At 46.2% G+C, this 26,652-nt stretch overlaps 2 protein-coding genes across 21 annotated transcripts in view; both read right to left on the reverse strand.

Annotated features, from left to right (window-relative positions):
- ATP1A4 (ATPase Na+/K+ transporting subunit alpha 4) overlaps positions 1 to 7,643 on the reverse strand; it is a 35,273-nt gene extending 27,630 nt beyond the window's left edge. Inside the window, exons 1-5 of the mRNA XM_015112951.3 lie at positions 7,056 to 7,643; positions 6,004 to 6,063; positions 3,988 to 4,191; positions 3,057 to 3,170; positions 29 to 163 (exon numbers count right to left, since the gene is read on the reverse strand). Coding sequence (XP_014968437.1) covers positions 29 to 163; positions 3,057 to 3,170; positions 3,988 to 4,191; positions 6,004 to 6,063; positions 7,056 to 7,202 — 660 coding nt within the window. The 5' untranslated portion in view covers positions 7,203 to 7,643. The remainder of the gene's footprint in view (positions 1 to 28; positions 164 to 3,056; positions 3,171 to 3,987; positions 4,192 to 6,003; positions 6,064 to 7,055) is intronic.
- Positions 7,644 to 14,839: 7,196 nt separating this feature from the next.
- The window catches only part of ATP1A2 (ATPase Na+/K+ transporting subunit alpha 2), a 74,241-nt gene continuing 62,428 nt past the window's right edge, over positions 14,840 to 26,652 (reverse strand). For 16 of the 20 annotated variants that reach the window (XM_077997364.1, XM_077997406.1, XM_028846387.2 and 13 more), the window contains 10 exons: positions 23,784 to 23,920; positions 23,108 to 23,258; positions 22,800 to 22,968; positions 22,409 to 22,563; positions 22,032 to 22,155; positions 21,687 to 21,832; positions 21,371 to 21,501; positions 18,678 to 18,779; positions 18,435 to 18,526; positions 14,840 to 17,137 (listed from right to left, as the gene is read on the reverse strand). In XM_077997364.1, the coding sequence (XP_077853490.1) occupies positions 17,109 to 17,137; positions 18,435 to 18,526; positions 18,678 to 18,779; positions 21,371 to 21,501; positions 21,687 to 21,832; positions 22,032 to 22,155; positions 22,409 to 22,563; positions 22,800 to 22,968; positions 23,108 to 23,258; positions 23,784 to 23,920 (1,236 nt within the window). In that variant the 3' untranslated portion in view covers positions 14,840 to 17,108. 20 annotated transcript variants of the gene reach the window in all.

The raw sequence follows: 26,652 nt of genomic DNA on the forward strand, positions 1-26,652 counted from the left end.
CCTCACATAGCTTTCTGCATCCCCTTACCTTACATCCTTGTGCAGAGATAAGCCGGAGGTCAGCAGGGACTCGGTCTCCACCCTTGATTTCCACCAGGTCCCCCAATACCACCTCTTGTACATTAATTTGCATTTTCTCTCCTTCTCGAATTACCAGAGCTTGCTGTGGGAGGATAGTGCAGGATCATTTCCAAAACTGTTGGCTTCCCCCATCCCGCTCTTAGCCTAAAACCTCCTGTTACTGGTCTCCTTCCTCCTTACTCCCGTTTCTTACTATCACTCACCACATCATTCTTGAAGGTGTCTTTGGTAGATTGCAAATTCCCATGATGCTGTTTGCAGGGCCCTTTGCAATGTGACTTTGACGCTCTTCCCGTTAAGAGGTGGAGTCTATCTCTCTACCCCTAAACCTGGGCTTGGCCATGTGACTTGCTTTGGCCCACAGAATGAATGTGATGGAAAGAAGAGTTTAAAAAGTGCTTTCAGGCTGGGACTGGTGGCTCACACCTATAATCCTAGCACATTGGGAGGCCAAGGTAGGAGGACTGCTTGAACCCAGGAGTTTAAGACCAGACTGGGCAATATAGTGAAACCTTGTCTCTACAAAAAATGAAAAAAAATTAGGCAAGTGTGGTGGCATGCACCTGTAGTCCCAGCTGTTTGGGAGGCTAAAGTTGGAGGATCGCTTGAGCCCGGAAGGTTAAGGCTGCAGTGAGCCATGATCATGTCACTACACTTCAGTCTGAGAAGTGAGACCTTGTCTCAAAAAATAAAAAGAAAAGTGCTTTCATGCTGGGGCTTGCATTCCTGTTTCTGAGAATCCTCTGCCACCATACGAACAAGCCCAAGCTAACCTCTCTGTAAAAAGAGAGATCACGAAGAAAAAGGCTCCAACTGTCTCAGTCATCTTAGCTGAGGGCCCAGACATGTGAATGAGGTCATCTAAGACCATCCAACCCCAGCTGAGGTCAGCTTAGATTAGAACAACAGCACAACCACAGAATTATAAGAAATAGGAGTTTGCTATTTTAAGCTACTAAGTTTTGGGGTAGCTTGTTAGGTAGCAAAAGCTAAGTGACCTTCTCTAAACTCCTAGTCTCCAAAACTGCCCAAACACGTTGTCCCAAATCTCTTACCCAAGGAAGGAATTAAGTGATACCAAAGAGAGAAGGAAATCCTGGGCTATACTATTGGAACATGATCATATTCTTGGGAAAATGTGGAGACTATTCCTTTGCAAGTTTCCAGCCCTGTGCCAAGGAACCTCTGTTTACCGTTGTATTCTTTCCAGGTACCTTTACAAAACATTTAACTTGCAAATAATTTTAAACTTTCAGAAAAGTTGCAAGAATAAAAATAGTACCAAGAACACCTACATAACCTTTATCCAGATTCACCTATTAACATTTCACCCCAGTTACTCTGTCATTTGTTTTCATCCTCTTTCTCTCTCTCTCTCTCTGTCCCCCTGTGTGTATGTGTGTGTGTGTGTGTGTGTGTGTGTGTATACTCTTTTCCTGATCTACTTGAGGGTAAGTTACCTACATCATGATCTTTTATCCTAAAAACTTCATGTGTATTTCCTAAGAATTAAGATATTATCTTAAATAACCACAATGTAGTTATCAATTTCAGTAAGTTTCACATTGATACTTTAATCTACTGTATTAATCTGTCAGCATTCCAGTTTTGCCAGTGGACCCAATATATCCTTTAAAGCATTATTTTCAGTGGAGCTGGAGGACATTGTCCTAAGCAAACTAACAGGAACAGAAAATCAAATACCTTATCTTCTCACTTATAACTGGAAGCTAAACACTGAGTACATATGGACACAAAGAAGAACAACAACAGACACTAAGGCCTACTTGAGGGTGGAGGGTGGGAGGAGGGTGAGGATAGAAAAACTACCTATCAGGTACTCTGCTTATTACCTGGGTGATGAAATAATTTGTACACCAAATCCCTGTGACACACAGTTTGCTTATAAAACAAACCTGCACATATATCCCCGAACCTAAAATAAAAGCTCAAAATAAAAAGTAAAAATAGAAGCATTATTTTCTCCTCTGGCACAGAATCAGATCTAGGGTTAGATATGGCATTTAGTTGCCATGTCTGTGTCTTTTTTTTTGAGACAGCATCTCTCTCTGTCACCAGGCTGGAGTGCAAAGGCACGTGATCTCTGCCTTCTGTGCTCAAGCAATCCTCCCATCTCAGCCTCCTGAGTAGCTGGCACTACAGGCACGCTCAGCTAATTTTTAAATTTTTTGTGGAGATAAAGGTCTCACTATACTACTCAGGCTTGTCTTGAACTCCTGGACTCAAGCAGACCTCTTGCCTCCCTCCCCCAAACGGTTGGGATTACAGGCGGGAGCCACCACCCTCGGAATAGTTGTCATGCCTCTTCAGCCTCTTTTTTTTTTTTTTTTTTGAGGTAGGGTCTTGCCCAGGTTAGTCATAGTTCACTGCAGGCTTAAATTTCTGGGTTCAAGTAATCCTCCCGCCTCAGCTGCCTGTGTAGCTTGGACTACAGATGTAGACCAGCTATTTTATTTTATTTTATTTTTGTAGAGATAGCGTCTCAAAATCCTGGGTGATCCTGTTGCCTCAGCCTCCCAGAGTGCTGGGATTACAGGCATGAGCCACGATGCCTGGTCTGTCTAATCTGGAACATCCCCACAGCTGTTCTTTGTCTTTGAGGTCACTGACATTTGAAGAATCCAGCCCCCCCACCTTACCCCCCTCCCAGACCCACCAACACTTGTCCCTTTAAAAAAATAGAATGTTCTTATTTGGGGTTTATATGGTGTTTCTTCTTCAGATTCAGATTCTGCCTTCTAGATCAGACTACTTCATAGATGACGTTATGTCTTTCTCAGGGTTTCACAGCTTTTCCAGGTACTTTTAAGGACTAATAGAGTACCTTGACCTCCTCATCACCAACCTCACTCAGCTCACTCGTCGTAGGATATAATTTTCCACGGGACTTCATCATTGTGTATTTGGCCATATTCTGCTCCTCGTCCCACTAGATCCTCCCACTCCAATCCTACCTGAGGCACCATGTTCTTAAAAGACTCCATGATCCTGGAGCTCTTGGCCTCCTGATAATAGGAGAAGCAGCCGGTGATGATGACCACGACGGAGAGTACGATGCTCAGGTAGAGCTGGGGGTGGGGAAAGAAAGCATTTATCAGTGGGGCCTTGTCTTTCTCTTCATCCTCAGAAAATCAGTTTGCAAGGGGCATGGCTGTTTCACCAGGTGTAAGAGACCATAGGACTGAGTTGAGAGCAGAGGGATAGAGAAGAATCTGAGGTGGGGCCAGTACACTTGGCTTCCTGGTGAAGGAACCCTGAGCCTTGGTGAGCCATCAGCAAAATTCCTGGTCACAGAAGGCCTGTATTTTTCTCTCCAGGAAGGCTAATTTCTGGATGGAGGGAGCGGATCGTGAGGGAGGCTGGGAGGAAGGAGATGAGGTTAAAATTGTGGAGAAGAGAAAGGGACTGCAAAGTGCTTTGGGGATCAATTGGGAAGGTCGTCAAAGAACAGCAAGTTTTTCGGGGACATTGTGCATCTCAAGGAACTGAACCAGAAGCTTTTTAGATAAAAGGTGAGAGGAACCAAGATGGCACTTAGAAAGTGCTGGGAGTATTAGGGATTTTGGTTTATTACATTAATGTACATTTATTACATTATTATGTAATGTACATTTATTATATTAATGCACACTTAATTATATTTTATATGTGCATTATATAATGCACACTTAATTACATTGTAATCAATGTAATTAATGAATTACATTGCAATTAATTACAATCAATTACATTTACAATTAATGTACATTTATTACATTATTACATTAATGTAATAATGTTATTAGGGATTTGGGCCAGAGGACTTCAGGAGTGCTAGACTGCTGAGCAAGAGTGTCTGGGGCTGAGCAGAGATAGGGCTGGCTAGTAGTAGCTGAACAGACTCACGTTGTCTTTTGCAGGCTCCTCATTGAAATATATCTGGATGCTGTAGGCCACAAAGCAGAGAATGGCCCCAGTCCATAGTAGGAGGGAGAAGCCTCCAAACAGTTGCTTACAGAATTTGACCCATTCTGGAGTGGTGGGGGGTGGGGTAAGGGTATTGGGTCCATTTCGAGTCAGGATTTCCCTTGCCATTTGGTGGCTATGGCCCTGTGTAGAGAAGAAATAGGGTTGGATAGAGAGCTGTGAAAAGAGGAACAGCCATTACAAAGGGGAACCTGACATTTGGAGCCCCAGGACGGGTCTAGAGACTAGAGACACTTTCGGAAGGTCAGTCTGGAAGTTCTTCCTAGATAAGGTGAGGTTTTAAAATTTGCATTAGAGGAGGGATGTCATTTAGCGCGCTTACATAGGAAAGTTTTTGTTTATGGATTGATTCACAAACCTTTTTGAACTTGAGAACCTATCTTGGGTCCTAGGTGCTGAGGATACCAACTTGAGTAAGAATGATCCCCACCCTTAAGGTGCTCCAGTGGGGAGATAAATACATACAGATAATTATAATGTGCAGGGCTAATGTCATGATGAAATATAATACTTAATGTTGATAACATATTAACACCCACACTTTGACTCTCCAACTTAGAGGGAATAAGATCTAGTGTTTGGTAGCACAGTAGGACAACTATAATAATTTATTATAGATATCAAAATAATTAGAGGAGTGGCTTTGGAATGTTCCCATGCAAAGAAATGATAAATATTTGAGGTTATCCTAAATACCCTGATTTGATCATTACACATTGTATCCTTATATCAGAATATTACATGTATACCATAAATATGTACATCTACATATCCATTTTTTTTTTTGAGACAGAGTCTCGCTCTGTAACCCAGGCTGGAGTGCAGTGGCGTGATCTTGGCTTACTGCAACCTCTATCTCCTGGGTTCAAGTGATTCTCCTGCGTTCAAGTGATTCTCCTGCCTCAGCCTCCCAAGTAACTGAGATTACAGTTGTGTGCCACCATGCCTGGATAATTTTTGTATTTTGAGTAGAGATGGGGTTTCACCATGTTGGCCAGGCTGGTCTTGAACTCCTGACCTCAAGTGATCTGCCTGCCTTGGATTACAGGTGTGAGCCATGGCACCTGGCCCATAAAGTTTTAAAAAATATAAATAGAAAAGAACACCAACAAAAAACATGAATGCATAGATTCTCATTCCACTCTTGTGCACAAGCTTATATGCTTTTTCCTGTTAATGAAAATGATACTAGAACCTGCCAGTCCCCATCAGCCACTCCCCAACCTCTGCCTGAAACACCCAAGGGGCCCCAAGACCGTTTCAGGGGGTCCACAAGGTCAATTTTCATAGTAATACTAAATCATTGTTTGCCTTTTTTTACTCTCATTTTCTTAAGAGTATATAGTGGAATTTTCTGAAGGCCAACTGGCATAACATCCAACAGATTTTATACGGAAAATATTTGAGAATCTAGCTATCTTCCATTAAAAAGCAAGACATTGAAGAAGTTTGCAAAAATGTAAGATGCTGCTAATTTTTTTGTTTTGAAAAATACAGCTATTTGTCAAAACATATTATATATGAATATATGATATTGTTTTTGTTATTTTTAAATGAATTGAGAAATGCATTTTAAAACTGTCAATTTTAATTTCTAATATGGTAAATATAGACAGACGTAAGCCACATAAGCACAAGATCTTTGCAGTCCTAGATAAATTCTAAGAGTGTAAAGGAGACCTAAGGATGAGATGTTTGACCAGCACTGCCCTAAAGCATTCTTATTCTCTTATCTAGTCCTAAACTCTCTTTGGGGGTAGTTACCATTTTTAGTTTTTTCCAGGTAGTGTCCATGGAACGTGGCCAGGCAGAGGGTGAGGGGTGGGAACATTGGACTTGAAGTTAGGGGGCTGGATTCCTAGTTCAGCTTTTGTCCTGGCAGCCTCACAGTTGAAGCTGGAGACTCTCTGCCTCCTCAGGGAGCTTCTTACTCACCTTTGTCAGGTCCACAGAGTACTTGGTGCTCAGTTCTTCCAAGGTTAATTTGTGATCATCCTGAGGGGACAGTAGACGCATTGAGGGACAGGCGGTGGCCCAGGTCATTTCCAGGGAGAGGGGGAGAAACAGACTGGAGAATGTTAGTCCAAACTGTAACTGCACCATTTTGTAAGCTCCTTGCAATTTTTTTTTTTTTTTGAAAGGCAGTCACTCTGTCATCCAGGCTGGAGTGCAGTGGTATGATCTCGACTCACTGCTACCTCTGCCTCCCGGGTTCAGGTGATTCTTCTGCCTCAGCCTCCCGAGCAGCTGGGATTACGGGGGCCCATCACCACGCCTGACTGATTTTTGTATTTTTAGAGGCGAGGTTTCACCATGTTGGCCAGGCTGGTCTCGAACTCCTGACCTCAGGTGATCTGCCCGCCTTAGCCTCCCAAAGTGCTGGGATTACAGATGTGAGCCACCATGCCCGGCCTAGCTCCCCACTATTTTACAGACTTTGGTCAAAGTGAAACATTTCATGGGGGTTCGGGCGGGAGAAACAGCCTGCCTAATCACCTGACCACAAGGCAGACAAAGGCATAGTTAAAGACAAAGGCCCCACGAAAGAAACATCCCTATCACATCCTGCTGGGCAAAGGTCCAAGGAATACCATGATCATATTCTGTGGAAATAAGGGCCAAAAATCACCTCATCATGAGAACATCTTATCAATATCCTGCCAGGCAGCAGGCCATACAGCCCAGACCCCTCCTGCCCATCTCTAAAAGTACCCCAGCCTGTAAGTGGCAGTGGACTGTGGAATGCAGCTGGTCCCCCACTTCCGCAGGTGTCTACAATATACCTGTGTTTGCGGTTGAGCTGCCCTGTCTCTCTGTGTGTGTCTTTTTTTTTTTTTTTTTTTTAAACCCTCTCCTTCCCTCCAAAACCTAACAGAGAAGAGATGTGGCTCTGGCCTGTGTGTTTCATTCTCAAGGTAAGATGTTAAAAATATGTGGAGGAGTGTTTTGAGAGGGCAGCTGTCAGCGCCCACTTTGGGTGACCTCACCATGACCACTTCCTTCTTCAGTTCCTCCATATTGCGCTTCTGTTTTTTCCTCTTCACCATTTTTTTCTTGTTAAGCCCCTTTTTAGGTCTTCGGCTTGGGTTCTGGTCTTGGGGAGCCACTGTCCATTTCTTTCCCTGAAGCCCCATAGCTATCCCCAGAAAGAGATGCCTGAGCTCAACTGTGGGAAGAAAGCTGAGAGAGTGAGGGAAGGGGAAGGGAAGAGGGTGTGTGGGCCAGGGGGCCACGAGAAGAGAGTGATGGGGAGAGAATGAGGGAGCAGAAAGGAAGAGGCACGGAGGGAGGCGTTGGGTGGTGAAGGTGAGAGAGGGGAAGGGGAGTGAGGGAGGAAAGACCCAGCGGTCCTCGAGCGGTCCGCCGGGAGGAGGAAGAGTCAGGAGTGAGGGAGGAGGGAGGAGAGGAGTCTAGGGTGGAAGGATGAAGAGGTAGAGGTGAGGAAATGCAGTGAGGGCCTCAGGAAACAGGAGGTGAAGCTTAACCAGGTGCCTCAGTGATGAAGATGCAGCAGGGCCCACGGGCAGGTGGGAAATGCAGTGAGAGTGAGGAGGCAGAGTGAGCTTCAGGGACCTGGGAACCCCCCAGTCCCAGGCCCTGTGGTTGCCGGGGCAATGACCCAGGTCTGGCATCACAAAGGCCTCGTGAAAGTTCTAACCAAGAATCCAGAAGTCTTGCCTTGGCGATCGTCCAGGTCTGCTGTTGCAAAGGCCTCATGAAGGTTTTAACCAAGAACCTAGAAGTCTCAGTCTTTGGGTTTGAGGACGATTGGAGCAGGCCCTGCTACAGAGAGAGTTTCAGTCTGAGGGCAGAACTAGAACAAAGTTCTTGTGTGGTCCTGCAGACTTTGGAGGCTTAGAGGTATCCCGAACAGCTGACTCAGAAATAAAGCGGGTACTCAGCCAGGTGCAGTGGCTTACGCCTGTAATCCCAAAACTTTGGGAGGCCGAGGCAGGTGGATCACGAGGTCAGGAAATTGAGACCATCCTGGCTGACATGGTGAAACCCCATCTCTACTAGAAATACAAAAATTAGCCGGGTGTGGTGGTGGGCACCTGTAATCCCAGCTGCTCGGGAGGCTGAGGCAGGAGAAACATCTGAATCCAGGAGGCAGAGGTTGCAGTGAATCGAGATTGCATCACTGCACTCCAGCCTCAGTGACAGAGTGACTCTATCTTAAACAAACAAAACAAACAAACAAAACAAAAAACCATAGCAGGGAGCTTCCAAAATGGTGCAGCTGCAGTATGGACTAATATTCTCCAGTCTGTTTTTGAGACTCCATCTCAAAAAAAGAAAAAGCAGGTACTCTGTGTGTGAGTATGGTTTTTTAGTGAGGCACACTTTTCCACCAACATTGGGTTTGATCTTTTAATTTTAGGAGATCAGCTAGCAGAATAGATCAGATTTTGGGCTCTGGAACCAGTCCTAGATTTCAATCCCGGCTCCTCCACTTGTCAGCTGTGTGGCTTTGAGCAAGTTACCTAACCTCTGTACCTCTCTTTTCTTGTTTGTAAAAGACAATGCCTTTAACCTTAAGTGAGGTGCTCTACAAAAGGCACTATGTGACGTATATAGTATGTGCTTAATAGGTAGCTTGAATTTAGTAGTAGAAGTTTTATTTGTGGCTTAAAATGCAGCTCTTCTCAGTGAGAGTAAAAATATGCTTTTCCATGTGACAGCATTGCATTTTCTTGTTGTAAAATGATGTACTTATCTCTTCCATTGACCTTCTCTGGTGTCTCAGTAAGTGCTTTGACTATATTATTTGTATATATGTTTTGCATATCCATAGGATTCCACCTCCTTCCAAGAATAATCTGAAGCATCTATACATTTCTATCAACCATTATATATATTTTCAATTATGCACATCACATAGATTTTCCCTTTCTGTTGTTTGATATTTGCTTATTTACTTTTTGAGACAGGATCTCACTTTGTTGCCCAGGCTGGAGTGTAGTGATACGACTATGGCTTACTCTATCGTCAACCTCCCAGGTCCAAGTGATCCTCCCACCAGAGCCTCACAAGTAGCTGGGACCACAGGCATGTGCCACCACGCCTAGCTAAAGTTTTTTTTTTTTTATTTTAGCAAAGACGGGGTCCCCCTGTGTTGCCCAGGCTAGTCTCAAACTCCTGGGCTCAAGCAGTCCTTGGCCTCGGCCTCCCAAAGTGTTGGGATTACATAAGTGAGCCACCAAGCCTGGCCTGATATTTATTTAATTGCATTTTGGTTGGGCATGCTTTTTAAAAATATGACTGTATCTGGAAACATTCATCTTGGTGCTGATGCAATCCTCCTTCAATATTCAGAAATAGAAATGTTCCCTTCCCAGCTGGGATAAATGATCGTCTATTTCTTTAACAGATTGGATTTTTCTTCTCTATTAAAAATGTATAAGATAAAAATTGAAAGCCCCACCTTCCCTCCCTCCAAACTCAGATTCTCCCCACTGCTGAAGTTACTGCTGGTAACAATGTGCTGCATGTCCTTCCAGTCTTTTTTCTATGTTTATACAAATAGATATCTAAAAGGAGATATTTTTCAACTTTTATACAGTCATTCAACTCTCTATCAACCTGTCATGTACATAAAGCTTATTTTTTTCAGTGCTGTGAGGCTTCTACATTCTGTATTGACCATGCTCTATTCAATCATTCCCATTACTGCTGGATTTATGAGATATTTTCCATTTTTTAACCATTAATAAAATAGCTAGTGTCATTCTGGCACACAGAATGTGGCCCTTGAGCTTCTATTTCTGTAGAATCAGTTCCTGTTGCTGAATCATACAGTACACTCTTTAACAATCCTAAAAGATTCTGCCAATTGGTCTTTAAAAGGGTTTATCTATCTACATCCCAACAACAAGATGCAAGAATGTCCACTCTCCACACCTTTGATTATGCTAGATGACCTTGATTTTTACTATTATAATCAGTGAACTTTGATACCTTGTAGTTTTAATTTGCATTTTTAAATTGTCAATGTGAGCATTTTGTCTTATGTTTATTGGCTTTCTGGTTTTTACCCTTCCTTCCTTCCTTTCTTCCTTCCTTCCTTCCTTCCTTCCTTCCTTCCTTCCTTCCTTCCTTCCTTCCTTCCTTCCTTCCTTCTCTCCTGTCTTTCTTTCTTTCTTTCGACAGGCTGGAGTGCAGTGGTGTGATCTCAGGCTCACTGCAATCTCCACCGCCTGGGATCAAGCGATTCTCGTGCCTCAGCCTCTTAAGTAGCTGAGACTACAGGCACAAGCCACCATATCCAGCTGATTTTTTTGTATTTTTTAGTAGAGATAGGGTTTCGCCATGTTGACCAGGCTGATCTTGAACTCCTGACCTTGGGTGATCTGCCCACCTGGGCCTTCCAAAGTGCTGGGATTACAGTCATGAGCCACCATGCCTGGTCTTGGACTTTATTTATTTATTTTGTGAATTGTCATTCTTACAATTTGCCCAATTTTCCATTGTTTTCTTTTTTATATTGATTTGTAGGAAACCCTTGTCACATACATTACAAATGTTTTCTCCCAGTCTTTTTGTTTAATATAGATGAACATAAAATTCTTAAGAACAAGGTTAGAATTAAAGTTAAAATTCCTATTTTTTCTATGCATCATCTATGCGACAGTAACACTTGGCTCAGTCTTGCACATGGGGATTGCCCAAAAGCAACTTTATGGAGATACAATCAATTTTTAGAAGCCTCATTTTGTTCTAGAGATCTTAGCTCAGAAGTCCACCTCTTCGGAGAGGCCTTCTCTCATAGTTAAATCCAAAACAGCCCCTCTGGCGCCAGCCCTCTCTCTATCACTTTCGGTCTTCACAACACTTCTCTCCCTCTGAAATTATCCTGCCCATTAACTGTTGACTTGTCTGATTGACTTGTCTTGTTGACTTGTCTGGTTCTCCATGACCCTAGGGATCTTCCCTGTTTTTTTCTCAGCTGTATACCTGGCTCCTAGGATAGTGCTTGGCACAGAGCAGCTGGTCCACAAATAGTCCCTGAATAGATGTTGAATGACTGATGAGTTTTCAGGTTTTATCTTAATGCTACAAAGTTTTGATAATTGCCACTTTGGTCTGATTTTTTCTTTTTTCCTTTTCTTAATTTTTGAGACGAAGTCTCACTCTGTTGCCCAAGCTGGAGTGCAGTGGTGTAATCTCGGTTCACTGCAACCTCCACCTATTGGGTTCAAGTGATTCTCCTGCCTCAGCCTCCTGAGTAGCTGGGAATACAGACATACGCCACCATGTCTGGCTAATTTTTGTATTTTTAGTAAAGACGGGGTTTCACTATGTTGGCCAGGCTAGTCTTGAACTCCTGACCTCGTGATCTGCCGACCTCAGCCTCCCAAAGTGTTGGTATTACAGGCATGAGCCACCGCGCCCGGCCAGTGGTCTGACGTGTTTTAAAATCTGTTGGGGTAAATATGTCAGCATCAGTGATCTATTCATTTGCTTCAAAATTACTTAGAAAAAAACCTCTGAGATTCCCTGTGCCTGATTACTTTTGCAGCTGAATGTCACAACCCATATGTCATGTTTTATAAAAATATAGCGAGGATTTTAATTGATATTGAATTGACTCTTTCATAGTAACTTATTTTTATCTTTACTACATTCTGCCTTCCCAAATGGCAGTCAAGTTTAGCTTTCCATGAATTCATGTTTTTAAAATTTCTTTCACTGTACTTTTAAATTATCTTTAATAATTACTATATGCTGCACATGGTAAACCCTGAGTATAATTTGTTTCCATTCTATTGTAAATAGAAGCTCTTTATGCTGTATTTTCTGTCTCCCTAATATTTAGGGATACATTTGATTCTTTGAAAACTGGTATCATGTACCCTGTAACTTTGAAGTTATTGCTTCTAGGAATTTTTTTGCTATTGATGCTGTTGCTTTGTATTGGTTGAATTTCTTGGATTTTTAGGGAGTTATGCTTGCTAAAACACAAAGTTTTTATTTATTTAGAACTTTTATTTATTTATTTATTTATTTATTTATTTTTATTTTTTGAAACGGAGGCTTGCTCTGTTACCCAGGCTGGAGTGCAGTGGTCCAATCATGGCTCATTGCAGCTTCAACCTCTCAGACTCAAGTGATCCTCCTCCCTCAGCCTCCCGAGTGACTGGGACCATAGATGTGGGCCAACACACCTGGCTAATTTTTTTTTTTTTTTTTTAAGTAGAGATGAGGTCTCACTATGTTACTCAGGCTGGTCTCAAACTCCTGGGCTCAAGCAATCCTCCTGCATCAGCTTCCCAAAGTGCTGGGATTGTAGACATGAATCACAGTGCCTGGCTTATTTAGAACTTTTTTTTTTTTTGAGATGGAGTCTCTGTTGTCCAAGCTGGAGTGCCGTGGCACCATCTCGATTCATTGCAACCTCCGCCTCCTGGGTTCAAGTGATTCTCGAACCTCAGCCTCTTGAGTAGCTGGGATTATAGGCACCTGCCATCATGCCTGGCTAATGTTTTTTTGTATTTTTAGTAGAGATGGGGTTTCACCATGTTGGCCAGGCTGGTTTCAAACTCCTGACCTCAAGAGATCCACCCACCTCGGCTTCCCAAAGTGCTAGGATTACAGGCGTGAGCCACTGCGCCCGGCCCCAAGGATATTTTTGAAAGACTCACTTTGTATTAAATGTCTTCCTTTGATATTGATCTAACCTCTTTCTTCCTATTTTTTGCTGCGTTCTTAGCATTATGAATATTTAGTGACTATCTGTGATTATCTCTATGCATGATCACATTTCCTATTCTGTAGATAAAAAGAAAATGCCATGGAAAGCCTTTCTGCCTGGGTCAAAAGTTGGCTTTAGCTCCTCAGATTACATTCAATAGTAAGATTCTTCTTTTGCTAAGATCCTCTAGCAGACCATCACATCTCTTTGGATCTTTTTCTTTCTTTCTTTTTTCTTTTTTTTTGAGATGGAGTCTTGCTCTGTCACCCAGGCGAAAGTGTAGTGGCACAGTCTCGGCTCACTGCAGCCTCTGCCTCCTGGGTTCAAGCGATTCTTCTGCCTCAGCCTCCTGAGCAGCTGGGATTATGGGTGCGTGCTCGGCTAATTTTTGTATTTTTAGTAGAAGACAGGGTTTCACCATGTTGGCCAGGATGGTCTCGAACTCCTGACCTCAAGTGATCCGCCCACCTTGGCTTCTCAAAGTGCTGGGATTACAGGCGTGAGCCACTGTGCCTGGCTTGGATCTTTTTCTTAACCCCCTACTGCATCTTTGAGATCATGTCTTCTCCCTTTCTTATGGGTCTGCCTTGCCTCTGCTGCTCAAATGTTCATTGTCCACAGATTCCTGGCTCCCTTGGCAGCCTCCCCAGTTCACTGAGCCACTGGGCTAGTCAGGCTCTGTCCATGCCCATAGGCTTTCTGTTCTTGCAGTTGCAGAGCATGGCACGGTTAAGAGGGCATGCCCTGGAGTCAGACTGGCTTAGGTTTGAATCCTGCTTCTGATGCTTACTACCTTTGAAACTTTGATTAATAATTTGACTTTCTGAGCACCAGTTTTCTCATCTGTAAATTGGAGATAATAGTAGTCTCCATCTTACTGAATTATTGTGAGGATCCTTTCAGTCATCCAACACGTATTTATTAGTTGCCTAATGTGTGTCAGATGTTTTAGGTGCTAAGGATAAAGGTGTTGAACAAAAGAAATAGAGTCCCTGTCTTCATGGAACTTATACTGGAGGAGTCAAACAAAAGCATAAATAAACAACAACAAAATACATGTTTATCTTTCTAAATATTACATCTAGCTGTCTTTCTATCTGAATTTAAGGTAATAAGTATTTATGAACAAAAACAAAGAGAATAGAGAAAGAGGTGCCAGAAAGTCATTATTTGAGGTCCTCTGTGAGGATCTTACTGAGGATGTAATATTTAAGGCGTGATCTGAATAAAGGGACAAAGCTAGGTATGTGAACAGGGAAGAGTGTTCCTGGCAGAAGGGCCATCAAGAAGAAAGGCTCTGCAGTGGGATGAACAGAGACTATATAAATAAAATTTTGGCATAGTTATGGCACAAAATGAGCTGCGGTTAATGCTCTTATAATCACTACTACTGTAACTGTCATTAATGACACTGTTAGAGTCATAATAAAGGGGCTGTAATATGGCTTGGGCAAGAATTGACTTCTGACCATTATTCTGAGATCCTGGCACAGGTTGTAAGAGTTGGTGTCTTTCTCTCTCCCTGTCCATTACATTCTGTCCATGATAGTTTCTGATGTCTACTACTCAGGTGAATTTCAAGGATTGCATCCACTTTACCCCCACCCCTTAAAGAGAGCACCCAGGACAAAGCTCTGCATGAAGTACAGACTGTGAATTGGTGTTGACTCTTGGGCCCCTCAACCCACTATCTCCTTCCTCCATCCCATCAGATTGAGAGTGGCCTGATTTTGGTCTGGAACAGAAAAAGCAGAAGTGTCCCTGAGGATCTGGGTCTTCATAGACTCACAGGCCTTTCCCTGTCCTGGACAAACCCTTGTGGCTCTTAGGGTGGGATCAGCACGAGGAAGGAGGCTCCTACTATAGTTTCTTGTAGGTTATTTTGCAACCTAACTTCTTCCCCTCTCGTTTTCTCCACGGACGTCATCTGCTCCCAGACCATTTCCCTCCCATCCCTGACACTTGCTATCTCTTAGTTGTTTCCCCTACAAGCCCAAGTTCTGCCACAGCACACATTGCAATATCACAATTTAGGAGGGAGGCAAGTATAAAGTGTAGAAATCTGAATTATGGAAGAGATTTCTTTTTTTCATAAAGAAATGCAACTTTATTATTTTCAAGTACATAGGTAGTACCTCAAACTAATGTCTTACAAAAGGTCACCGATAAAGATCCTGTAGATGTTTCTTTAACAAAAACATAAAGATTGATGATAATTAGCCCATGCACTTGCTGCTTCTAAAAGGATATTTCTTAAGTGCCTGAAAAGTATTGTTTTCGGTAGACTAAACATGCCACCTCTAGCAATATTGTTTATACTCTTAATTTACTAAACAAATGCCATTTTTGATTGTGCAAAGATAAACTTTTGTCCACAGTTAGTAATCTCCAATTAATCGGACCCAAATTAATATGGTCTCCCACTTAGATTCCCAGGCCCAAGGCAATGACTCCCTTACTTCCAGGTGCTTCTGATAAAGCTAAATTCCAGTGCAATGAAATGACAGCATTTGGGAGGTGGTTTATGGGTCTGACCCAATGCTTGTCTTTTGTGCTTCCTTCCTGTCTGCCTTAGGTCTTCCATTTTCCTCAGATGTCTCTCTCACTTGCATGACTTATCTAGGTCTCTCTCTACAGGACATTCCCAGGGCCTTCTAAGCCAGGCTTAGAGAATGGGCAAAGCTGCCTGCAGAGCACAAATGTTAGATAGGGAGTAAGGGAAAGAAAGGTATCTCCTGTAGGAAACTGAAACCAACTCTCCAGCCCAGAGACAGTGGGCACAATGATCGTCGGTGTGAAGGGCATCTGCCTGGAGGGAATAGCCCTGCCACCTAAGACGTCAAAAGCAAAAATTTTTTTTTTTTGAGATGGAGTCTGGCCCTTTCACCCAGGCTGGAGTGCAATGGCACGATCTCAGCTCACTACAACCTCCGCCTCCCAGGTTCAAGCAATTCTCCTGCCTCAGCCTCCTGAGTAGCTGGGATTATAGGCGTGCGCCACCATGCCTGGCTAATTTTTTTTGTAGTTTTAGTAGAGACAGGGTTTCATCATGTTGGCCAGGCTGGCCTCGAACTCCTGACCTCATGATCCACCTGCCTCAGCCTCCCAAAGTGCTGGGATTACAGGCGTGAGCCACTGCGCCTGGCAAAAGCAAATCTCGTAATATTTTTCCTCTTGTCCAAAGGTTCTGATCATGTTCATGACCTAAGCTTGTCCCTGGAAGCATACATGTCCCTGCCCTGGGAGACAGGAAGGTTCTGGGAACTTCTCCATCCTGATTCTAGCCAATGGCCAGGGAACTCCTTTTCTAGGGTTGCCTTGGCAGTGCCAGGGAATGATGCAGGTTCGTCGGGATGGGCATGAAGAGAAAGGGAATGGAAGGGGTTGGGAAAAAACTTGTGGCCATCCCTCTCAGAACAGCATGGAGCTCTGAGGACTTAGTATTACAGAAGGTGAGGTGTTATTAAGTACATGAGTGACATCTGGGCCTTGTGGACCAAGAGGACCCCTAACCAAGGGTCAGCAGGGAATTCTGTGGTGTGGCATTTCTGGAAGCTCTTGATTGCCTTCTGGTCCTGCCTTTGCTGCTACCCTGATGAGATCTGAGTTTGTTCTGCCGGTGGGGTATTCTAAAAGGCAGGACATAGAGCTGGAGTCCATGACATCTATCTGGAGACTCAAGACACGTCAAATGTCTTGTCATTGGCACTACCTCGCTTCCTTTGTTGTTTCCTTCCTCCAGCCAGCACTACCCCCACCTCCCACCTGTCTGCCCAGCTCTCCCTGCAGGTCCCTTACCAGCCTTGACTGGGAAACAAGTCAGCCTTTTCCAGCCTCAGGCTCTTGCACTCACCCGAAGAACCTTTTGTGATTGCAAGGTCTGAAGAGGAAGCCAGGGACAGAGTCCTGCAGGAAGCTAACGGGGGTGGAAGTGGGAAGTGGAGTGAAGCTGGGGTGATCTGAGAGGGCTTCCTTCTGGTTTAGACAGGTTCCTGCCTTTGGATGCTGATCTATTACAGTAGGAGGTGGGATTGAAGGGATGGGAGTGGGGAGGGTGGGGTAACCCTTAATTCCTCAGAAAAAAATAGACAACATAGTGGAGTGGGATGGAAAAGGATCTGGTTGGGGGACTCTAACGTAGTGTCTAATCTGATTGTTCACAGTTAGGTCTATGGGGTCATCACTCCAATTTATTTACCCCGCAACTTAGCCTGCTGAGTTGCCTCATTATCTCTCCCCAAATCTTGCCACCCAACGCCACCCGTTATTTCCATCCCTCTCCATCACCATCCCCACAACACCTCCAGAGCTCCCCATCTTTCTGTGCCTGGTTCTTCTTCCAATGGGGTCAGTAGTATGTCTCCTTCTCCACCCAGCCTGTTAGAGAGATTGGGAGTGGAGATTGCAGTGTGAACTTAAGAGAAGGCAAGATATCAATATCCTAGGGGCTTGGGTCGCTGAGGCCAGGTAGAAGGAGAAGTCTGGTGAAGGGCACTGAGGAAAGTGGCTTAGGAAGGTGAAAGGAGGCCAGGAGCAGTGGCTCACGCCTGTAATCCCAGCACATTGGGAGGTCGAGGCAGGTGGAGATCGAGACTCCTGGCTAACACGGTGAAACCCTGTCTCTACTAAAAATACAAAAAATTAGTTGGGCGTGGAGGCATGTGCCTGCAATCCCAGCTACTCTGGAGGCTGAGGCAAGATAATTGCTTGAACCCGGGAGGCAGAGGTTGCACAGTGAGCCAAGATCGCGCCACTGCTCTACACTCCTGGCTAGGCAACAGAGCGACACTCTGTCTCAAAAGAAAAAAAAAAAGGAAGGTGCAAGGGAGGAGAGGCAGGTCCAGTGAGCTGGGGCCATAGGTCAAAGGAAGGGAGGGTGAGCCTGCCTTTAGGGGAGACTTGTATTTAGCACAGTGGAGGCTGGGGCAGAGTAGGTCGGGGGTGAAAATGCAAACGCCACAGGGCCTCTTCAGGTAACGAATGAGAGTCTAAGGGAGCAGCTGTCCATTATTACTGTGCAGAGATGTGGACATGGGGTTAACAGCTCTTCTGATTCTTCAGGAGAAGTCGAATTCAGATTTTATGTGAAAGACCCCAAATTTTCTATACTGGACCAATTAATCGCCCCTCCTCCCCACACACACAAAATATGGGACAGGTCAAACCAAACAGTATTCCTGGACAGTATTTGGTTTGTAAGCCACCATATTTTAACCTCTACTAAGTGATAAAAAAACGCTTATAGGAAAACCAATAACTGGTCGGTTGATGCATGAGGATCAGGAGGCCTGGGTTCTAGTACCAGTCCTGCTATTCTTTGCTTTGCGACCCTGAACAGATTCGCCTCTGAGCCTCCTCTATCTGTAAAATATGGAGGTGGGACTAGGTGACCTGGAAAGGCCCTTCTAATTCTGATGTTCTGTAGTTTCAGGTGGAAGGTAGAGGGCCTCAGAGACCAACTGTGAGTTAGGCGGGACTTAGAATCTGACAGGAAGAGGGCAGAGACAACACGTTCGAAAGAGTCAGGGCTCCTGGGACCTGGGACCCCAGGATCTGAGGGTGTTGAGGAACAGGAGCAGGAACCAATAGTGGGAGTGGAGTCTGTGTATGGTCCTGGAGGGAGGAGCTGGTGGAGGGGCTTGCACTTTGCTGGGGGGGATGTGGAGGGGCTTACCACCAGGATACCGCCGCAGGATAAGCTTTCGGACCTCGTCATAGATGAAGATGAGGAGGCTATAGGGGAAGGCGCAGAACCACCAGGTGACTCTGAAAGCAATGGAGGAGAGTGTCAGGAGCATCAGAGGTCGGCTTGGCGGCCATCACATAAAGGAGCATTCAAACCGATCAGAACTTGGATCCTGGAGGAGGCTGAAGGCCCCCTATATGACTACTCAGGCTGCCCGAAAGAGACACTCACTTGAGCGGGTACATGCGGAGGGCTACACCCATGCCTGGGCAGTAAGAGAGAAAGGCAGCCAACGCCGTCTCCTCCAGGAGCCCAAAAATCAGGATCTTGTTCCTGAAAGGCAAAGAAAGGAGGGTAGCAGGTGAAGGGGGATCAAGGAGGCAGAGATCCTGGGATACCCCTGGGGTGCAAGGGAAAGATGAGAGAGAATTCTAAATGACATAGTCCCATGTCTTCTTCCAACATCCTCTTCTCACGCTTTATGTAACCAAAGGAAGATGTTATTTGTTTTTCCGCTTACTGAGTTTACCTCCGAATGTTGTCTATTGCACGTATATTCATTTATTAAATAATTGTTTCTAGGTGTTGGGTGATGTGTTCTGTACTGGAGACACGGTGGTCAACATGGGGCCTGTCTCATGATCTTGTTATTGCTCCAGGCATAGGGCCCGTGAAAGTGTCGTCTCCCGAGCAAGATGCTTGAAAGCTCCTTCAGTGCAGGGCCCATGTATGTCTTCTGCCGTCTCAGCATCTCCCACAGTTCCTGGTGGTGGTTTCATCATAGATATTGAATTCAGAGAATGTAAAGGGGATGCTCACTGCATAATAAGTGGTTAATATATGTTCACTGTATCAGAATTGAAAAGCAGGATAGAATAAAGAGGTTCTGAGGGCAGTTTCTGCAGTCAGACAGGTGGTATCTATTCCCAGTTCTGCCATTGACTAGTTTTGGGTTGCAGTCAATGTTGAATTTCTCTGAGCCTCATGTTCCTTCTCTATAAAATGGAGATTTTACATTTTTATCATAGGGTTGCTGGGAAGATTAAGGGAGATAACACGTGAAAAGCTCTGAAACATGGAAAATGTTAGTCATATTGTTATTCCCCCCCTTTTTTTTTTTTTTTTGAGACAGAGTCTTACTCTGTTGCCCAGGCTGCATAATCACAGCTCACTGTAACCCCCACCTCCTTGGCTCAAGTGATCCTCTTGCCTCAGCCTCTCCAGTAGCTGGAATTACAGGTGTGTGCCACCATGCCCTGCTAATTTTTGTATTTTTTGTAGAGATAGAGTTTCACCATGCGCCCAGGCTAGTACCAAACTCTTGGGCTCAAGTGATTCTCCTGTCTTGGCCTCCCAAAGTGCTGGGATTACAGGTGTGAACCACTGTGCCCTGCTGCTTTATCTTTTGTATTCTTACACAAGGTACCTCTTTTTGGTTCAGGCCAGTGATTTCCAAATTTTCACTCACTAAAGACCCCTTATTTTCTTCTGTAAAGGCCACATTTAATTGTTTGTCTCTCAAGCTACATTTGTGAATAAGTATTGAATACATTTTCCCATTTAAAATTAATTAGAACTATCCATGGCTTCCAAACAGAACTGTGGATCAGCATTCGATCACTACTTCATGATATGTGCTCTTGGCTTTTGCCTAAGAATGGCACATTAGTAAGCCTGGTTGCCTTCTCATAGGTGGGTGCTTTATTTTCATAAATCTTCTCAAAATAAGGCAAATAGTATCTCTGAGGATCCCCAGTGGCCCAGGGACCTAAGGTGAGGCCTGCAGTGGTATTAATACTCTTCCTCTGTACCCAGCCAGACTTTCATTTGCTATTTTTCCCATCTGCCTCTAAGATGGGCTGGATGTAGCCAGTGTGGCCACGTTCGCATCTTCCTGTGTTGTCCACGCAGTGCATAGCAAGTCCCAGGTTCCAGAACTGTACCCAATTTCTTAAGAATCTCTGCTCCTTGTTCTCTTCAAACTGCCTTTTTTCCCATTAGTATTTTTAGCTTACTGGAATCTCCTTCCTTCATATTACCTTTATTTATCTAACAGGCTTTTCACTTTGTTCTCCCTTGGACCTTAAGTGTTATTAACTTCACTTTGGCATCTTCTCCCCACCCTCCCCAGCCCCAAACTAAGAAACTGTGACAAGCTCATGTGAAGAATTGTGGCCATTGTTTATGGTAGGAGAAAATAAAAGAAACCAGCATGAAACCTTCAGCGCTCAACCACCACCCATGCTAGAATCACAGTCATTATTGAGTTCCAAACAGTGCCAGACAGTGTGAGCACAGAAATGTTGGGTAGTAGCCAGGGCTGGGCTTTAGAGACAGGTCTGGTGAACCCTTACCATCTTGGTGACCTTGGACACATCATTTAACCTGTCTGGGGCCTCTTATTCATGAAATGTAAACAGTAATACCCACCTCATAGAGCTATCGTGAGGCTAAACAATGTGTTAGGCACTTAGCACAGTGCCCGGCACGTTGTGACTCACACTGCAAGAAGGCACTGAACTGGATCCTCGGCAGCGTGTGGCCTCCAGAACCACAGTGCAAGTGCTATAAACTAGGCTGCCTGCGGAAAGCCAGGGGTGGGCATAAAAGACACTGAATTTGGGGATGGGCAAAGGATAGGAACAGGTGGCACTCAAGTAGGAGATGGGGGAAAGAAGGGAGGGGGGAGGGAGGGGGGGAGAGAAGGAAGGTGGAGAGAGACGATAACAAAATGCAAAATTAGGAGCTTGAAGCATGGCTTCTCTCTTCCATATGAAGCCTATCTATGGATATACAGATGGAAGATTAAAATCTGACGCCCTCCTTACAACTCTGGGCCAGGGCTGAGTGGGAAGCCTGGCCTGTGTGGGTTGGTGAGTGTGCCCGGAGCCGGGGTGGGCAGGTGCCATGGGGCGGGCACTCACTTCATGCCCTGCTGGAAGACTGAGTTGCGGCGGGTCTTGCAGATGATGAGGTCAGCCCACTGCACCACCACGATGCTGGCAAAGAATGCCGTGTGGCACGTGAACTCCACCACCTTCCGCTGCTCATAGGTCTGGAGGGAGGGTGGGCAGAGAGAGATGAAAGTGTCGGAGGAAAGGGTAAGACCAGAAGGTAGCAAGGTTTCTCCTGATCCACCCCTAGCCCCAGTCCCTGTTGGCCACTACTGGACACTCCTGCCAGGCATTCAGCTCCCCACACCTTCAGACATGCGCACTGCACTTACACAGTGTCACTCACCCACTCCTGTCCATAGCTGTCCTCCAGATCGTTCATGGTCCGGTCATCCCAGTCGAGGCGGATTCCCAGTAGCCGTGATGGCAGGAAACCGTTCTCTGCCAGGATCACAAAGTAGGTGAAGAAGCCACCCAGTGCCTGGATCATCCCTGTGGGTAGAGGGGCAAAGGCAGCGGCAGGGTCAGAGCAGGAAGCAGAAGGGGCACAGCCCCTCAGGGCCAGAGATGGAGGTCCCTGACCCTTGGGTAGCTGGCCCCTGTCCTGGAATTTTGCTTGGGGCTCATTCCTCTGAAAGCTGGGAAAAGAATCCTGTTGGGGTTCCCTCCTGAGCCCCAGGGCTTGGCGCACCGATCTGTCCATAGGCCATGCTGATGAGCCTCTCATTCACCAGCTTGTCTGTCTGGGAGTTTCGCGGCTGCCGCTTCATGATGTCACTCTCAGCTGCCTCATAGGCCAAGGAGATGGCAGGAACCTGTGTGGGGTAGGAAGTGGGGCAGGGAGGGCATTTGAAGGGGTGTAGGAGACGACAGGAGCAATTGATCTTCGACAGTGAAGATCTTTGACACAGTTAAAAAAGCATGTATTCAGACCCCATTGTCTTCCAGGCCTGTGCGTGTCTCCTGTAACCCCCACAGCTGGGGCCGCTGCCCCAGTACACCCCTTCCCCCTGCCACTGTGCCATCATGATTGCCTTGCCTGTCCCCTCCTCCACCACCTCTGCTCACCATATCCGTGCCCAGGTCAATGCAGAGGATGGTCACAGTGCCCAGAGGCAGGGGGATGTTGGCAATGATGAACAGCAGGAAGGGGGTGATCTCCGGGATGTTGCTGGTCAGGGTGTAGGCGATGGATTTCTTCAAGTTGTCAAAGATCAGGCGGCCTGTGGGGAGATTCTGAGGGCATCAGGGAGGTCAGAGGGACTCTTCCCCACCCCCAGCCCCTGAAGCATGGCTGCCGGTCTTCCCAAGAGAGGAAGATTTTGTGTTCGAGGGAAGCTAAAGAAGGCTGGGCTGCCTAGAGTCACGGAATGATTCTTCAACTGGGGTAAAGGGACGGGGAACAGAGGTGCTGGCTTCAGTATCCTGCGAACCATCCCAGCCTATGCAACCTCCTCACCCTCCTCCACCCCCGTAACGATGGAGGCAAAGTTGTCGTCCAGCAGGATCATGTCGGCTGCCTGCTTAGAGACGTCAGAGCCAGAGATGCCCATGGCAATGCCAATGTCAGCCTTCTTCAGCGCAGGGGAGTCGTTCACCCCGTCACCCGTCACGGCCACAATGGCTCCCTGGAGGGAAGACAGCCAGCACTTGAGGACGAAACCCCTGCCCAAGCCTGGCCCCTCACCCCTCACTCCATGTTTGTCTTGGCCCTGTCCCTGCCTCCCTGGTTCCTGCCTGTCATCTGCCTCCCATGGCTGTGCTCACCTGCCTCTGACATCCCTCCACAATAATGAGCTTCTGCTGGGGAGACGTCCGAGCAAAGACAATCTCTGTGTGGTTCTTGAGGATCTCATCGAGCTGCTCCGATGTCATGTCCTTCAGGTCAGAGCCGTGCACCACGCACGCCTTGGCTTCTCTGGAGGGTGGGTGGGGGCAGGGACAGCTGACCCCTGGCACCTGTACCAGCCCCTCCTGCCCCCTGCCTCTCCTCACCACCACGGCCTGCAAGCTCCCTGCTGAGCCTGCTTCCCCTGTTGCTTCAGTTCTCCTCTCCTCAGTACTCACTTCCCCCATTTCTCTTTGAGAATGGGACTCTAAATCCTCACCATGGGATCATCGCAGTTGTAAGTGCAGTTTGCTAGGCCCTGGGCTAGTTTCTTTACTCACATCCCACTCCTACAGCAATGGAGATGGTATCCTAATTTTGTGGTGAGAAAATGGAGGCTCAGGATGGGAATGTGACATCCCCAAGGTTACACGGGAATTCAGTGGCACAGCCTGGACACAAGCTCAGGGCTGAGGAACCAGTCATAGTAGTGTCAGAGGTAAGACCTATAAAGGTCCCAGAAATGCTGTCCAAATACCCCCAGGGGACACCCAAGCCTTCTGTGCAAGAGGACGTGTTGATAGGGGGAGCAGGAGCTTCCTGCAGAGGCCTCACCTGGGGTTGACTTGACTCACGGGAATGTTGAGCCGGGCTGCAATGTCCTCCACGGTCTCGTTACCCTCTGATATGATGCCCACGCCTTTGGCAATGGCCTTAGCTGTGATAGGGTGATCCCCGGTTACCATGATCACCTAGTGGGAAGGAGAGGAGACAAAAGGAAAGCAGTATTAAGAGTTTATCCCCCTCCTATTCCTCTCCCAAAGTGAGAGAAAGCTAGATAGTGAGTTGTCTGGGGCTGGCAGATCCCAGCCCCGAAATAATGGTGTGTGTGTGTGTGTTGGGGGGGCAGGGCTGTGTGTGTGTGTGTGTGTGTGTGTCTGGGGGGTGTGTGTGTGGGGGGAACGTGTGTTTGTGGGTGGGGGTGGGGATTGTTTGTGTGTGGGGGGAAGGGTGTGTGTGTGTGTGTGTATGTAGGGTGGGGATTCGTGTGTGTGTGTGTGTGTGTGTGCAAATTTGGGTGGGTGGGTGAGGAAGAAAGATAATGGCAAGTTGTGTTATGTTCAGAGGGTTAGAGAGAGATAGTTTGCTTAAGTGCAGGAAAGTATCCATAACAGAGTAACAAGTTCATGAGGATCCCCTGAAAGAGAAGCCTCAAATCTTTGGGATTATTTAGGAGATTATTTTAGAGTTTGGATTTCATGGGCTTCAAGGCAGTCGGAGCTGGAAGGACCCTTGAACAACTCCTTTGTTTTACACATGAGGAAACCAAGACTTAGAGAGGGCCTACAATTTGCTCAAATGCACAGGGGCTTGGAAATAGGACATGAGGTTCTTAGTGTGAAATACTGATCACTGCAGCAATGTAATGGACAGAACAGGAATAAGATGGAGACAACACCCCTGCCTCCACCTCCTCTGACATCTTCCCTGGTGTAAGGCACAGTGGTCCCTGCCTTCACCATAATGTTCATTGCTATTGTTGCAGAGTGAATGGAGTTGGGATGGGGAGGGTGGCTGGCATCTGATGGGTTAAGCGGCTATTCTAAACATGAGGTGAGCAGAGTTGGGTTAGGATAACATTTGCATGTGTGGGCTTGTGGGGCAAGTCCCATGAATACTGAAAAGGAAGCCTCTATAGTCCCCACTGCCTTCTCTTCCGCTCCCACCACTTCACTGAAACTGCCACCCAAAGGCCAAATGGGCCTCTCAATTGAAAAATGAAAGTGTCTTTGCTGTCCTCATCCTACTGGACCCCTCTGAGGCATTTGGCACTGTTGACCTCCTCTCCTTGAAACCCTGCCCTCCCCTGGCTTCCACACACTCCTCCATTTCTGGTTTCCCTCCACTCCTCTGCATGCTCTTTCCCAGCTTCTCAGGGCAGCCGCCTAGTAGGATGGAAGAAGCAGCGGCTTTGGAGTTGAATGAGGGGCTCAAGTTTAAACACTGACCTTCTCCAGCTACAGTACCTCAGGCAAGTCAAGCACTGAGGTCTCAGCACAATTCAGAGATGATTCCTGCCCTCCCAGGTGGTCATGAAGATTAAATGGCATTGGGTCCTACCACCCTCTCCCCTCCTCACTGGTTCCTCTTGCCCGTAAATATTGGTTTGGCACAGGGTTTCATTCTCCTCCCTTCACTTGACCTGTCTGCTCTTCCTGGGCAATATAATAAAATATACTATAAGCCTTTAGTTTCCACCCTTGCGCTAATGAGATTCAAATCTCCAGTCCTGACTGTCTTTCATGAGCTCTAAGCCATACTCCAACGTTCGCTGGAACATCTGTCTCTCCTGGGCTATCTTATAGACTCTTCAAGCTTAAAGTCAACATTGAACTCCTTTTCTCTACTCCCACCACCCCACCAAGCCTGCAACTGCTCCCTACCTTAGATGTTGCCCTATCTAATTATCCTGTCCCCTTCTCTCCTGTATCCTCCTCACCTTCCATATCCAGTTTGGTCACCAAGTTCTTAAAACATTTCTCAAACATGGCTATTCCTCTCCACTCCCTTTGTTGCTGCCCTAGTTCAGGTCATCTTTCCTTGCCTGAACTACGGCAATGGCCTGTTAACCTGTCTCTCCCTGACTCCAGTTCTTCCCCAGATTCAGTCCCTCCTCAACCCAGGTAGTCTCCTAAAAGCTCAGCCTCCCCCGTGACACTGGTGGCTCTCTGTGGCCTGCAGGATAAAGCCCAAGTCTGGCATTTAAGCCAAGTCCTTCCAACTGACTCTGACCGAACGTTCCAGTCTCAACCGCCAGTGCTCCTTGCCACCTCTCCCCTGCCAAGCCCTACACACGCCCCATACAGTCTAGTCACGCCAGGGTACGCACTGTTCTCTGATCTTGACGTGCCTTCCTCTCCCTCGCTGCCTCCAAAGCCCAGCTCAAATATCATTCCCTTTGTCAAACATCGTCCAGTTCTCTGAGGCAGAATTAATACCTCCCTGAGCTGATTTCCCGTAGAGGTCCTCTGCCCAGGCCTCCGTGATGGTTTTGATCACAGAAAGAGGCACTGGCCAAGCAGCAGGAGCTCAGGCTTTCCGGTCAAGCCGACCATGCTTCATAGTCCCAGTCCATCGCTTACTGGCAGTTTTGTTTTGGGAAAACAACTTACCCACTTGTAGTTTCCATTTGTTTTACTTTTTTTTTTTTTTTTTTTTTGAGATGGAGTCTTGCTCTTGTCGCCTAGGCTGGAGTGCAGTGGCCTAATCTCGGCTCACTGTAACCTCTGCCTCTTGAGTTCAAGTGATTCTCCTGCCTCAGCCTCCCAAGTAGCTGGGATTACAGGCGCCTGCCACCACACGTGGCTAATTTTCATTTTTTTTTTTTTTTTTTTTTTTTTTAGTAGAGATGGGGTTTTACCATGTTGGCCAGGCTGGTCTCAGGCTCCTTACCTCAGGTGATCTACCTGCCTCAGCCCCGCAA

This window comes from Macaca mulatta, chromosome 1, assembly GCF_049350105.2.
Source record: "Macaca mulatta isolate MMU2019108-1 chromosome 1, T2T-MMU8v2.0, whole genome shotgun sequence".
Classification (NCBI taxonomy): domain Eukaryota; kingdom Metazoa; phylum Chordata; class Mammalia; order Primates; family Cercopithecidae; genus Macaca; species Macaca mulatta.